Source organism: Carya illinoinensis, chromosome 7, assembly GCF_018687715.1.
Source record: "Carya illinoinensis cultivar Pawnee chromosome 7, C.illinoinensisPawnee_v1, whole genome shotgun sequence".
NCBI classification, from domain to species: Eukaryota; Viridiplantae; Streptophyta; class Magnoliopsida; order Fagales; family Juglandaceae; genus Carya; species Carya illinoinensis.
In genome coordinates this window covers 4,006,775-4,020,274 of record NC_056758.1, presented here as the reverse complement: position 1 = coordinate 4,020,274, position 13,500 = coordinate 4,006,775, and the positions used below count along the sequence as shown (strand labels likewise).

Here is a 13,500-nt window from a genome sequence, read left to right as displayed (position 1 = left end):
TGCTAAGGAAAAGAATCGACTCGATAAGTCAGGCGCGTATGGAAATTAACAGGTTCCGTGTCAACTGTTGAGGACAATAATGGCAGCACGAGCAGCAACAATCCCAACCAAGATAACTACAGCAGGATCATCAACCGAGAGTCCCCATTTGTTCTGCAACTGATTGTCAGCCTGGAAAAAGTTGTTGAACTTTATGAAAAAGATGGTGTGAATATGTAAACTACAGTAAAAATAAAGATGGTGTGGAAAATGTGTGGCACTTAGATTGGTATCATGTCATTGATGCTGTCTTTCACACTGCTTAGCAGGCAATTAAAGCTTTGTTGGTGTATGATTGTGCCTTTACTATTAATAGTTTGTCATAGTTTGTATGGCATCCAGGTCCAGTTAAGCCTCAGTTAAGATGGAATGCTCTTTATAAATTACTGCTGTCAAAGTATAAACTTGATATTACTAAACCAACCAGGATAATCATTTTAATTTAAATGAATACAGGTTCCCCAATTTCTGTTGATTTACTTGGGGGATTCTGAAAGTTGCATGATGTTTATTTTGCTTGTCACATAGATTCAACTAATTGCCAACAATGATATTGTATAAGCTCTGACGAGTGTAATTGTCTTGAATGCTTTGAGAAAACCAGCATCACTTCTCATCACCAGAAGCAATCTCAGAACATAATTAGTCACAGGAATGTTTCTACTATATTCAATATTCTTCCTGGCCTGCAAAAATATGCTACAGCACAACCGTGTAACGTTCCTGCTGTTCCATACATTCATGCAAATATCACTTAAATAAATATGCTCATGTATGTATATATTAAAACCAGGTATGCTCAACTAGTTTCTTATAACAAAAACCTTGTCTTACAGAATATTTCTCATGTTGGTCTGCACAGGCAAGCAATGCTATATTGGTATGTCCTCTCCAAATGTTTGGTGTTCATCAAGTTTCGCAGGTAGTTAGACTTGAACAGTACTTGTGTTTTTCAAACTTGAAGTATGAGGTCTCCATTTAAAACCATTGGCCTCGTTTCATTCTTTGGAGTTCGGATCAAAATTCAATCACTCAGTCCTGTTTGTTTCTACTTCCTCACCTAATAGACATGGACAATTTTTCTTAAGTTACCAATAATCCTTGCAGGAACATTTTCCATTTTTGAAATGATGATAACGAACACGGTCCCTCACAATTATCTCTCGGTTGTAAACTTCTGAAATGAGCTTTGTGGCAGAATGGCAGTCGTCGCACACCCTCAAATTATTCACAATTCGGATGGCTGTCCCCGGTGCTGTGCTAAGTAGTCCAAAAGCAATTGCTAGCTTCTCACTATGGTATCGAAGTGCAGTTTCCTTCTCCTCTTCTTTGATGTCAAACAAAACTTGGGAGGTTTTTGGTGAATAACCTTCCATATGAAGCCTCTCAAAGATCCTGTCCAGCATCAAGTAGATTTCCTTCTTTTGTGGATGTGAACTATCAGCCATTTTGAACCCATGAACAATGCCACCTACATCAATCATGCTACTCCCAGCTGTAGTCTTTATCCCCCTTTCCTTCATCAGTCTTCTTACTTTCTCAACATCATCCCATCTTCCAGCCTTTGCATAGATGTTTGACAGTAATGCATAACGACCACTATTTTTCGGTTCCAATTCAAGCAATACCTTCCCTACTCTTTCCCCCAATTCAACATGTCCATGTATTCTACAAGCACCCATGAGGGCTCCCAAAACAGCTGCATTGGGCTCCATGGGCATTGAACTTATGAGCTCCTCTGCCTCTTCCAAGAGCCCTGCCCTTCCTAGGAGATCAACCACACACCCATAATGCTCCATCTCAGGTTCAATACCATAAACATTCTTCATAGAATCCAAAATTGCTAAACCTTCATCAACCATACCAGAATGAGCACAAGCATTTAAAACACCCACAAAAGTTATTTCATTGGGCTTCAACTTTTCCCTTTGCATCTTGGAGAATAACCCAATTGCATCCTCCGCTCGGCCATGCATGGCAAGCCCTCCTATCATGGCATTCCAAGTATAGACTTCTTTCTCTGTCATCTTCTCAAAAACGTCCCAAGCCATGTCAAGACGCCCACATTTGGCATACAAATCCACCAAAGCAGTCCCTAAAATAGCATCCATGCGCATGGAATTCCTCTTAACATAAGCATGAATCCACCTTCCTTGATCAAGAGCCCCCACATTGGCACATGCAGCTAGCACACTTGACAAGATAAATTTTCTTGGCCTGATATCTTCCCTTTGCATTTCATTGAAAACTTCCAATGCCTCCTTGTAATAACCTCCTTTTATATAACCATCTATGATAGCACTCCAAGATATTTCATCCCTTTTGTCCATTTCATTAAACAATTTCCTAGCCTCTTCATTCATCCCACATTTAGCAAAACCACTTATCATTGCATTCCAAGAGCCAATATTTTTATCCGGCATACACTCAAATAATTTTTTAGCAGCTTCCACATCTCCACATTTCAAGTATCCATCAACCATCGCGTTCCAGCATATGATATCAGAGTCTCCCTCCCCATCAAGCATTCGACGTGCCTCCCTCACACGTCCAAAGGACGCATACATTTGAATTCCAGCACTTTTTATGTGTCCATCTCTGCTTAGCCCATGTTTCACTACATGTGCATGAAATTGCAATCCTTCTTCAATGGCATGCGTAATAGTGCAAGCCTTGAACAAAGGAGGATACGTAAACTTGTTTGGCCTAGAATTTGCTGCCACCATCACATGATATAATGAAATAGCCTTAGATGGCTCATTGTTCTCTAAGCACCCTCTGATCACAATATTCCAGACAAAAACATTGGGATTCAGGACATAATCAAAGACCTTTAATGCAAAGCCAAAGTTGTTGAAATGAGGATTTGCATAGCACTTTACCAAGGTGCCAGCAACATAATGGTCTTGAAAGTGGCCAGTCCTGAGTGTAATGCAATGAGCTAGCTTGAGACACTGTAAAGAAGTGTTGCATTTTGTGTTTAGAAGGTTTAGGATTGTTTTCTGGGAGAGCTTGGAGGCGGATGTGCTCTCTGTTGAGATGTCTTTGGGCTTGAGATGATGAGGAAGATTTGTGGTTGTTGTTGTGCTCATCTTTACTCTCTTATCCAGTAGTGGCTAAGGCACGAGATATGTATGGAAGCGAGGAAACATTATTTATAGTGTTTGAGAAAGCGTGTGCTCGGTGGTCATGTGATTGGCTGCTGCCATGAAACGTGGCATATTTTCTTGAAGGATTTTTTTAACCCATAATTCTGCATAAATGCTACCAAACATGTTAGGGTTAAATTGGCTTAATCATTATTCATTAGGCAGCTTTGGAGTATGTAAACTTGTTACCCCCAAGTGCTAATATCAATTAAAAATTAAAGAAATAATATAATAATATTTACAGTCCTGAAGTATGCAATCATTGCGTACTTTCTTTAAAAAATATAGATAAATTTGAGATCCACATGAAAAAATTATTTTTTTCAAAAAGAGTATGCAAAAACTACACACTCAGTACTATATATAGCATTATCCTAAAAATTAATGCTTATACAATAATTTTAAGAGTTAGTCTATATACAGTCTTCAAATTTCATGTAAGCTCTTGCAATTATATTTGATTAAAAAAAATTTAAAATTACGATAATATCATTTTTAAAATAATATTTTTTTTTTCTTTTTTTACTCTCATTTATCAATGGGATTACACACACGGTCTCTCACTCATGACTGCAAATAAAATTTCTCTAATTTTAATATCACAATATATTGTCATAGATTAGAAATATCACATCCACCATTTTCCGAATCTATCTAATAATTTTTGGGTGGGGCTACTCTGCCACCCCACCCTTACAGCTGGGCTTACCGCCTAGTGCAAAATTTTTTTTTTTTAATCTTTTTTTCACAAATTTTTAATCACTTTCTTAATCATTAAGTAAAAAAAAATACCAATACACTTAAAATTATTTTCTTAATTATTAAGTAAAAAAATATATTTTTTTTTCCGAACGGTACACTTGAGCAATACCACCGAGACGGTAAAGAGGCTTTATCCATAATTTTTTGGTTGAGAAGAAAATTTATTGTGGGCCATATATGTCACTGTAGCACCATGGGCTGGCAGCTGCGGAAAGGGCCCAATTTGCTTGCTGGGGCTCTCTTGTTGATCCGAAAAGCTATTAAGCGTTTGCCTTGCTTGTGGAGTTCTGCTATGAAACTTGGCATAATTTGACTGACGCAAGCTGTATGCATTGTAATTCTCTGATCCAAAACTCAGAACCACAGAAAGTCATCCACGCACGCTTAGAGCTGTCCGCCCGCCGGCGGACTCAGTCAGCTCAGACGTCAGGTCGACGCCAAACCAATTCTAAGTTCTAAGCACCACCAAACGGATAAGCTGAAGCCTCTGAAAGACTGAGACTAAACCCCAAAAAAAAACTCCCGAATACGAAAAAGAAAACCCTTATAAATTAGAAAAAATAAAATCTTTTTGTTAGTGAATTCTGAGAATCCATTTGTGATGAGACTCTGAGTGACCAAACCAACTGCTCAAAATTCTTTGTTTTTGTTTTTTTCTGAGTCTGCATGAGAGGGAAGGAACACATTTGGTACTATTTCAAGCCAGAGCACTTGGAGAAGCAACCATGGTCGCTATGGTCAACATCAGCCACTCACACTCACACCCTTTCAGGTCGTTCCAATTTTCGTTTCGCCAAGTTTCTCTATCCGCGCCTCCTTCTCGAGTTCGCCATCGCTTCGCTCCTCGCCAACGGTTGAATTTTCTCCCGTACAGTTCCTGCAGGTGAGCCTGTATTTTTTGGCAATTGTTTTGTGTTTTTTTTTTAAATTTCAGATATAAGTGCGGTAAATGAGAAGAAAATTTTGGGTTTTTCTTAATTCTTTCCTGATGTTTGGGACTTGTGCTCTAGCGGTCCAGATAGAACTAGTTTACTTGAGCTAAGAAAATGTAGTTGTTGTTTTGTAATGTTTCTGTTTGTTCTTATTTTCAGAATATCTGGGAAATGTTAAAGAGTTTGTATTTTGAATTGTTTTGTGAGTTTTACGAATTGTGCTTAAATTCCTGTATTACTTCTAGTTACTTAGTTGAGCACTTGAGCTGAATTGTTATTATGGGAAACCTATAAAAAAATTTCTTTCTGCACAGTATGTTTGTTTGTGGAGAAATGGTGGAAAACTCAGGCTACGAATAAGGAAGCAGCTGAGCTCATTTGAGTTGAGTTTAAATTTAAGCATAGTCCAACATCCAAACACAACTCCTAAATCATCACTTAACTCAAGACCTCTTTACAAGTGGGACTCACAATCTTTTTTAACTTAACTTCCCATAAATATATTTAAATTCATCTTAATATCCAAACACATCTAAACTCATTTTAGGTGGGTTCCAAAAAACTTCACCATCTCAACTAACTACTATTAATAAAAAACTCAACTCATATCATCTCAGTCTTAATGAATTCGTTGATTTCTTGATTATGTAATTAACTGGCTTTCTCTTCAGCATTGTGGGCTGGGTAATCCATAAGAAGTAGAAATATCACCTGATAGAATGGTAAAACTTAGATAATTAACGTGAAAGTTCAAAAGTTTAAATGGTAAAGCTCTAAACGTTACAAACGAGAGAACAAATTGTGAAAATAAAATTATTTTTTCCTTTTCCTTCGGTTGCAGGTTTGACAGTTTAGTTTCAAGGTGTTCAATAACAAACACCAATGTACAGTTTGACCAGGTTGCTGCTGAGGATGAGATCCAAGAAAATTTTTCAGCTGTTGAATCTAACTCTTTGGTCCCGATTGTTCGTCTCAATTCTGATATTCTTGAAACTGAATCATTGAACTTACTGACCGAAGGGGCATATGTAGATAGTCTATTGACAAAATTGCCAGTACGTTCCCTTGGACTGTCTAACATGATATTCCCACCATCTTTGATGATCTTTCACATTTTTTTCATTCTTGAATCTCAACATCTTATTCTCTCATCACTCTATTGAATTTATAGGTTTTATCAGAGGAGGAGCAAAATGCCCTAGCCGCAATTCCGGCCCATCCAGCAGGATTGTATGGTGAGTCTCCACCTTGTCGCATGTTGATCGCTTGGAAGACTTGTGACATTCCCATAAAGTTGTCTGATGATGTGACCTTCCATGTTTGACTCATCATTCCTAGTTTTGGAAAGATTATCGAATATATCTATGAAAGTATGAGTTTTGATCAGTCAGCTTATGTGTGGCACAAAGTATGTGTGTTTTGGAGAGCCAGTTATGTCTTTATTTGGGTGGGGACTCTCCTCTGATCTAAGAACACCTTCACTATGTCAAATTCCTGCACTGGCCTCTGTATGTTAATAGCAGAGTAAAAAGCCATTTTATTTTTCTTGTCTTATCATCTATGGGTCAACTATTGTTTCTCTGGTAACGTACATTATTTTGCTCATTCTGCCCCTTTCAGACTACTACCACATCCAAAAACAATTTTGCTTCACTAAATGGAGTCATTTCACCTGAATATGTGGTTTCCATTCATTTCAAACAAAGTAGCAATAGATGAACCAAGACTGTTATTTCTTAGTGATGTCCTGATCTTTCATTTAAATTACAAAAATATATTAGATTCTTGAAACAGCTTTTAACAGAAGGGATAAAAATTTCAGCTTTATACGCCAGCTGTGCTGCTGGGAATTTAGTGGAACAGCTTTGGAACTTTGCTTGGCCTTCTGCAATTGCATTGCTCCATCCAAGTCTTCTACCTGTGGCTGTCATAGGATTCTTCACTAAGGTTGTTATGATGTGGAAGAGATCAATAAAGTGTATGCAATAGGTTGGAAGAATATACTTTCTAACATGCTTCATGTTGAACAGCTTACAATAATTGGTGGAGGCCCTTTGGTTGGAAAGCTTATGGATCATGCTCCCAGAGTGCCTTCATATATTTGTCTTAATGTTGTCCAGGTATATTTTTTGGAATGCTCATATATCCGAGCAGGTAGGGAACCATGTCGTTATTTTTTTTTTTCCTCTTATTCTCATGGTTTTTTCAGGCAGCTGCACAGTTGTTATCTGCATCAATGATTATATATGCCTATACTCGTCCTCGTACCTCTGCATCATCCATACTTCTCCGTCCTTGGTTCATTGTGCTAGTAATAGCTGGGGCTGTTGAGAGGCTATCTGGGTTGTCATTAGGGGTTGCTATGGAGCGTGATTGGGTGGTGCTGGTATTTCCTTTCTTTACTTTTCTTGTTCCCTTTGTGTGTATTGAATTCTACTTTGAGTATGTCCTAATTATTTTCTTTGTTTGTGCAGTTAGCAGGAATAAATAGGCCAATTGCACTTGCTGAAGCTAATGCTGTTCTAAGTCGAATTGATCTTCTCTGTGAGGTGTTTACTCATTTGTGATTATTATTTATATTTTCCCATGACTGGTTGATTGAGTTACATATGTATAATCATAGTATAATCTTTCTGTGGAGTGCAAGCCTGGTAAACTGAGAACATTATATACATGTAGATATCATTTAGAAGACTTGAGTTTTGGTGACTTATTCTTATCTGTGATTACAGATAGCTGGGGCATCTCTTTTTGGTATCCTTCTCTCTAAGTTTGATCCAGTGACTTGCTTGAAGTTTGCTGCTGGTTTGATGTCATGCTCATTGCCTGTTGTGGTAATTACTTTCTGCTTGCTCCATTTATGGTTCTTGGTTGGAAGTTGTCTTCATTTTTGGACTCCACTCCTCAGGTTTTTCTGACATGGTTAACCAACAAGCTCTCTACTGGTGTTCTTGAGCGTAGCAAAACTTCACAACCCTATTGCAAAACATCCAATGGGGAACCTTTGCCTGATGATGACAATAAAGGTAAATTTGTTTATTGAGATTAACGTGGACGGTTATTTGTCTCTTGTTAAACCTGTTAATTCTGCCGTCTGGAAAACCAGTGGATATGGGTCTTGAAGCTATTAAACATGGGTGGAAGGAATACATGCAGCAGCCAGTTCTTCCTGCAAGCCTAGCATCTGTGCTTCTCTACTTCAATGTCGTTCTCACTCCAGGCAGTTTGATGACTGCATTCTTAACTCAGCATGGTACTTTCCAAACCTTTTAGTATGCTGACCTGCAATATCCCTGGTGAATTTTAGTTGTTAAGAATTCAGTATAGGTTCTGAGGGAATGTTCACATCCAGGTTGAATGTCAACCCACATTTAGCTATATAATGCATTACATATTTAGAGGTGTTTGGTGCTATCACTAGTGAATGCACCCACCAATTTTATTTTTGGTTTACTTTTGGCTTTTAAGAACACCCTATAGTTTGAAGTAGTGGCAGTTTGCCCTTCTTTGGCTGTCTGAATTGGGATGCTTTTATGGGAAAATAACATGTGCCTGATACTAATGCTTGAATGGCTGTTCTTTGGATAATTTCCCCTTAGTTCTCGTCATTACTTCTATTCTAGTCTTTTTTTTAAAATAAAGTTTATTCGTCATGTTGTTTAGAAGAGTTTTAAGCTTGAGAGAATAGCCATGCCTATTTACTTGTCTTAATAAAATTTTCTCATCTATAAAAAAAAAAAAAAAAAAAAAAAAAAAAAAAAAAACTTGAAAGAATGCAGAAATGGTATAAATTTATCTGTTAGCATTACCAAAAGATTCGTGTGACTTGTAGGATGGAACCTGCTAATAATTTACAATTATAAAAAAAAAAAAGGTGCTTATAATTTACAAATGATAGGCTAAAGCAGGGGAATGAAATGCCACTTCTTGAACTCTTTTGGTGCTCGTTGTACTTTTTGAAAGAAGTTTAGGTTGGTAAACCCAAAATGACGTAACTTCAAGGGTATTTCTCTTTTTTTTTTAAGTTATTATGAAAATATCGCATAGAGTTTCACAAACTAGAAATCACTTTCTCAAATTTTGGTTTGGTCATATCAATTGCTTCCTTTAGTATTTTTGTTTGCTGGATTGATGCAATCTTGATTTCTTGAATATGTGACTAGGAATGCATACCATGCTCTACAATACCTTTTTCCTTTTGAAAATCCATTTGTTGAAAATACTTTCTACATTTCTCTATATTTGCTTTACAATATCATTCTCTGGTTTTTCTTAGAAACTCCATTCTAATGACAATGTTATATTTTTTCACAGGTCTAAATCCATCAATCATTGGGGGATTTAGTGGGTTATGTGCTTTTATGGGTGTTGCAGCAACATTTATATCTGCGGATTTAGTGAGGCGATTTGGCATTTTAAAGGTTGCATCTTCTGTTTGCTATTCCTGTTTCTGATATATTAAAAGGTTCCTGTTTGAGCCTTAAAATCTTTTGGATTTTCTTCTTCAGGCTGGAGGAATTGGATTGATATTTCATGCTTCACTTCTCACCATAGCTCTTGCTGTGTATTGGAGTGGATCTCTCATCCAGCAGAGGCCCCTTCTTTTCTTCCTATCTTTGATTGTAAGAATCATTTTTTACTTTCTTTTACTCAAATTAGATGAGATGATTGAAGTCAGAGGTAACAATAACACAAAAGCCCATTAACTAAGCTTGACTTGATGCAGCATGAGGCTAGGAATTATCCTAGTACAGATAAGTCTAATCTGGACATAAAGTAGAAAGTGGCACTGAATGCAATTCGCTAAGGAATGTAGTTGATGGGACAAATTAAGCATCAGATTCTGAGGAAACTGGTGAAAATTTATAAGAATTTGTAATCTTGACAGTAGCAAGGTTTATCAGAATTAGTAATTATTATAGTAACAATGCTTCTCAGAGATTCTCCACTGCTTTGGAATAAAAGAGAGATTCAATTAAATCATTTAAGCTCGTGAAAGCACCTGGAATCTCTTATAGGAGGGGTTCATGTTGCCAGTGGGCTATTGCTTAAATAGCACCTCATTTCTTTATAAGAACAAGGCATGTTTCAAAACCTACCAAGTGCTTGATTTACATATTCGGAAAATAAATAAATAAAGATATCTGTGGTGATGCTGGCTGCTATATCTGAATTCTTCTGTTGGCTCTTATATGCAGTTCTAACATAATTCATAATTTTGTGCACGGATAGAAAATACTTTTGCCAGATAAGCGAATGAATTGAAACATAAAAGAGGGAGAAGAGATCCAGGCATATTCATAAGGAACTTCCTATGATATTCTAAAATGACCTAAACTAAATAAAATTGCTATACATTGAATCAAAACATTTGTCATCACTAATGGGATATAATTTCCATATTTTGGGTCCTGCATGGTCTGGTTTGACTATTTAACCATTAGGCGCAGGGCTTTATCTTAGGAATTAAAGAGAAGAGAAGAGAGGGGGGGGAGGGGGGGCGCGGGCAGGGGATGGTATTTAGAGTCTTAAATTTGAATTTTTCCCAACAAATAAAATTTTTATGCATGGTTATGGTTCTGAAAAAAAGGTTGATCTACTTTCATATGCAGGTAATTTCAAGATTGGGTCACATGTCATATGATGTCGTGGGAGCGCAGATTCTGCAAACTGGGATTCCATCAGGAAAAGCAAATCTTATTGGGACAACAGAGGTTGCAGTCGCTAGTTTGGCAGAGTCTGTAATGTTGGGAGTTGCGATAGTAGCAAACAATGTTTCACATTTTGGTTTCCTTGCACTGCTGTCACTTTTATCAGTGGTTGGGGCAGCATGCATATTCTGCCGATGGTTGTTGAATCCAACGGATGAACAAAGAAGTCTTTTCCCTTTTGACCCTCAGTTTTAGTTCTCATTGTAAGTGTGTGGTCTTTTCTTATTTGGATTGTCATCTTAGAAGCATAATTTCTTGCCTCACGTATGAGTCCATTTATTCTGCAAAAGTATATATGAACCTGAACCCTCACTAATTTGACAAATCGCATGGTAGTAATTGAACTAGTTTCTATAGTTTGGGGTCCTCATCTTGGATTGGTTTTGACAGACACAGGAAGTGTTTGGGTGAGAGTGATGCTATTTACTTGAACAAGAAAGGCTGAGGCCGTTCACTGATTGACTACTACCATGTTGTCTAAATTGTCTAATACTATGCTTTCTATTGATCAATTGGGATGTATGAATTTGAACTCTCCATTCTAGCTCTAGAAGCATGAGCTGGCATAGATTTATGAGATAGACTCCTGAATCTGATAGTGCTAGTGCTGATTCCTTTAGTCCTGGTTGTTGTCTTTTCCAGGCCCAGCAATTATTTTTGGATGAAAATCCCTCTTATCCTTCTAAGGTCAAGGTGTCGAGATAACGCTGACTGTTAAGACCATAAGATGAATCTTAGAGCTGCCCCTAAATCTCAAGGCTGCCTTTGCACCACTGCTACAGAGGAGTTAAGGTACTCATGAACCGATGGTTTCAAAGATTAGAATAGGTATTCCTTAGTAATATGTTGTTATTTTTGGATGCGGAAATCCTTGGTATCACATTTAGTGCGTCAGATGGAAAAAATACCGATTCTTTTTTCTTTTCTTTTGGAAAAAGATGACAGTTTCCCATCAAACTGCCCAAATGACTATCAGATCATGGACTGGAAGAGGTTGATTGGAAATATACATTTTTTAAACCTTGAGATAAGACTTGCGACGATGCCCATGCTATTGATGTTTGAGAAAATCAGTTTCTTCTTCGATTACAATAGATGCATCATAAAATACATTACTTTGTAAGCTAGCTAGTGCAAAGTGCCACAATTAACCTAAACTTGCAAGGAATGCCATGTACCGGGCATAGGCTAAAAGCTGAGAATACAATTGTATTCATTAAGATAATTGAGGATGTCATGTATTTGGTATTTTGGAAATAACATGGTTGTAGAGATTATTTATTTATTTTTTTTATCTGGATTATCTTTATGTTATCTGACTTAAAGTCATTCTTTATCAGAAGTTGATCCATCACTTTCCTTGGTGCAAAGGCTGTTCTGACATAAATTGGAGTCCAAACAGGTACGTAAATATACCTATTACAAAGTCCACAATGATCCATATGGAAGACTCGAGTCTATATATATTCTTGATCTGCTCAGTTGGTCACCGTTCATGAGGTGAAATCGGATTGGCGTGATGAATTAGATAACAAAGCTTCAAAAGGTTTTAAAGTTTCATTGGTGTAGGCCGCAGCTGTACAAACATTTGTAAAGAATTGATTCATTGTAGTTTCTTTTCTTTCTTTTACTTGCTATAAAACATTTGATTTAGATATTCCTGTGCTGTCACATCCTTTTGGAGTATTCACGAAGTTGCACTTGAATCATAACAAGAAGAAAACGATTTACACATGAAAAAAGATGCCAAGCTGGTAAGGGTGCTAGACATCTGTGACAAATTTGGCTAGAGTGGGTTGCTTTTTCCAAGTTATTTGTGGGGAATCTGAAAGAGTTGTTAAACTAAGAAGGGATGACTGGTCCTGCTCGGTTACTAGGAATGGCAAATGAGAAAACCAAAACAAAGAAAAAAAGTAGTTTATCCAACATTTTTCTTTTCTGGACGATATAATTGACAGATTGTAGTGGGGTGCAATCCCATCAACATTGATGGGATGTGTGTGAATTGGTTTGTACACACATAAACAAAACCTTATAAAGGTAAGCCATGAATAGAAAACAGATACAACCGAAAGGGAAGTATGAAACTGCACCTAAGTTTAAAGCATGGTTCCGCCACTTAAACTTGACCAAAAAGAGTACATGTGAAGAAGGTTACAAGAGGAATTTTTTGTAATTTTCTGATCGAAATAACTCAAAACTCCCACGTTTACCATATTGAACTTTGAACATTGGGTGGAGACGTGCAAGACTTGTACACTTTAAGTCTATATCTAGCATTATTCAATTTGAAAAAGATCTCAATCCAAGAATTAGTATTTTATATACACATAAATCCAAGATATATTAACAAAGATTAAAGATTTTGTTGAAAAACTACATATAAAATGGGTTGTGAGTATTCTTAGTAAAGTTGTGGGTGAGTTTGTTTCAAGAAATTGAAAGTCATACATAGAAGTGTGCATGTTAGGAGCTTGTTGGGTTACTTGGTACCCTGTAGTTGTTTGTGCGTGTCTGCCCAGCATGTCGGGCACGGGTTTCTGTGTGCGCCGTTGCGAATCGGGTATTGGGTTTTGGTTCGAATCTCAGTCAACGGATCGTACCCTGCCCGTCGCGCTGGGCCCCGTATCCCAAGACTAACACAGTAATCAGTAAATGCCCGTCATTTTTTTGGTAGTAAAATAAAAAATAAATAAAAGAAAAATAATAAACTTGCACTGTTTATAATATTTTTATAAAAAATAACATTATTTTATAATATTATTCTCATTTTAAAATATATATTATGAAATATATAAAAATATGGATTAAAAGCTGTAAATAAGATAAAAATTAAGAAATAATATATTTGATTATATGTTGAAAGAATATATTCCAAAAATATATTTAAATATTATTAAGAAATTA

General features: G+C 36.8%; 2 protein-coding genes across 3 annotated transcripts; one reads left to right on the top strand and one right to left on the bottom strand.

The window, feature by feature from the left end:
- Positions 1-793: 793 nt before the first annotated feature.
- LOC122314838 (pentatricopeptide repeat-containing protein At5g66520-like) lies at positions 794-3,182 on the bottom strand. The gene has a single exon (XM_043130456.1). It carries the CDS (start codon positions 3,129-3,131, stop codon positions 1,128-1,130), a length of 2,004 nt encoding a protein of 667 aa, XP_042986390.1. The 5' UTR covers positions 3,132-3,182; the 3' UTR covers positions 794-1,127.
- A 1,051-nt stretch (positions 3,183-4,233) lies between these two features.
- Positions 4,234-12,250, top strand: LOC122316764 (solute carrier family 40 member 3, chloroplastic). Of its 2 annotated transcripts, XR_006244299.1 has the most exons (15): positions 4,234-4,833; positions 5,724-5,937; positions 6,054-6,117; positions 6,705-6,829; positions 6,913-7,002; positions 7,092-7,268; positions 7,357-7,431; positions 7,615-7,716; positions 7,791-7,908; positions 7,989-8,135; positions 9,197-9,303; positions 9,391-9,504; positions 10,495-10,796; positions 11,236-11,385; positions 11,934-12,250. XR_006244299.1 is itself a non-coding variant. In XM_043133536.1 (14 exons), exons 1-13 carry the CDS (start codon positions 4,676-4,678, stop codon positions 10,786-10,788), a joined length of 1,785 nt encoding a protein of 594 aa, XP_042989470.1. In that variant the 5' UTR covers positions 4,234-4,675; the 3' UTR covers positions 10,789-10,796; positions 11,934-12,250. The 2 variants fall into 2 exon arrangements, 1 of the variants encoding a protein (XP_042989470.1); XM_043133536.1 differs by lacking the exon at positions 11,236-11,385.
- Positions 12,251-13,500: the final 1,250 nt, after the last annotated feature.

Excerpts from the sequence above, each read along its gene's own strand:
- LOC122314838 (XM_043130456.1), bottom strand. The coding sequence starts at position 3,131 with ATGAGCACAACAACAACCACAAATCTTCCTCATCATCTCAAGCCCAAA.
- LOC122316764 (XM_043133536.1), top strand. The coding sequence starts at position 4,676 with ATGGTCGCTATGGTCAACATCAGCCACTCACACTCACACCCTTTCAGG. Across the intron at positions 6,830-6,912 it reads TCATAGGATTCTTCACTAAG|CTTACAATAATTGGTGGAGG; the intron begins GTTGTTATGATG and ends CATGTTGAACAG. Across the intron at positions 7,909-7,988 it reads GCCTGATGATGACAATAAAG|TGGATATGGGTCTTGAAGCT; the intron begins GTAAATTTGTTT and ends CTGGAAAACCAG.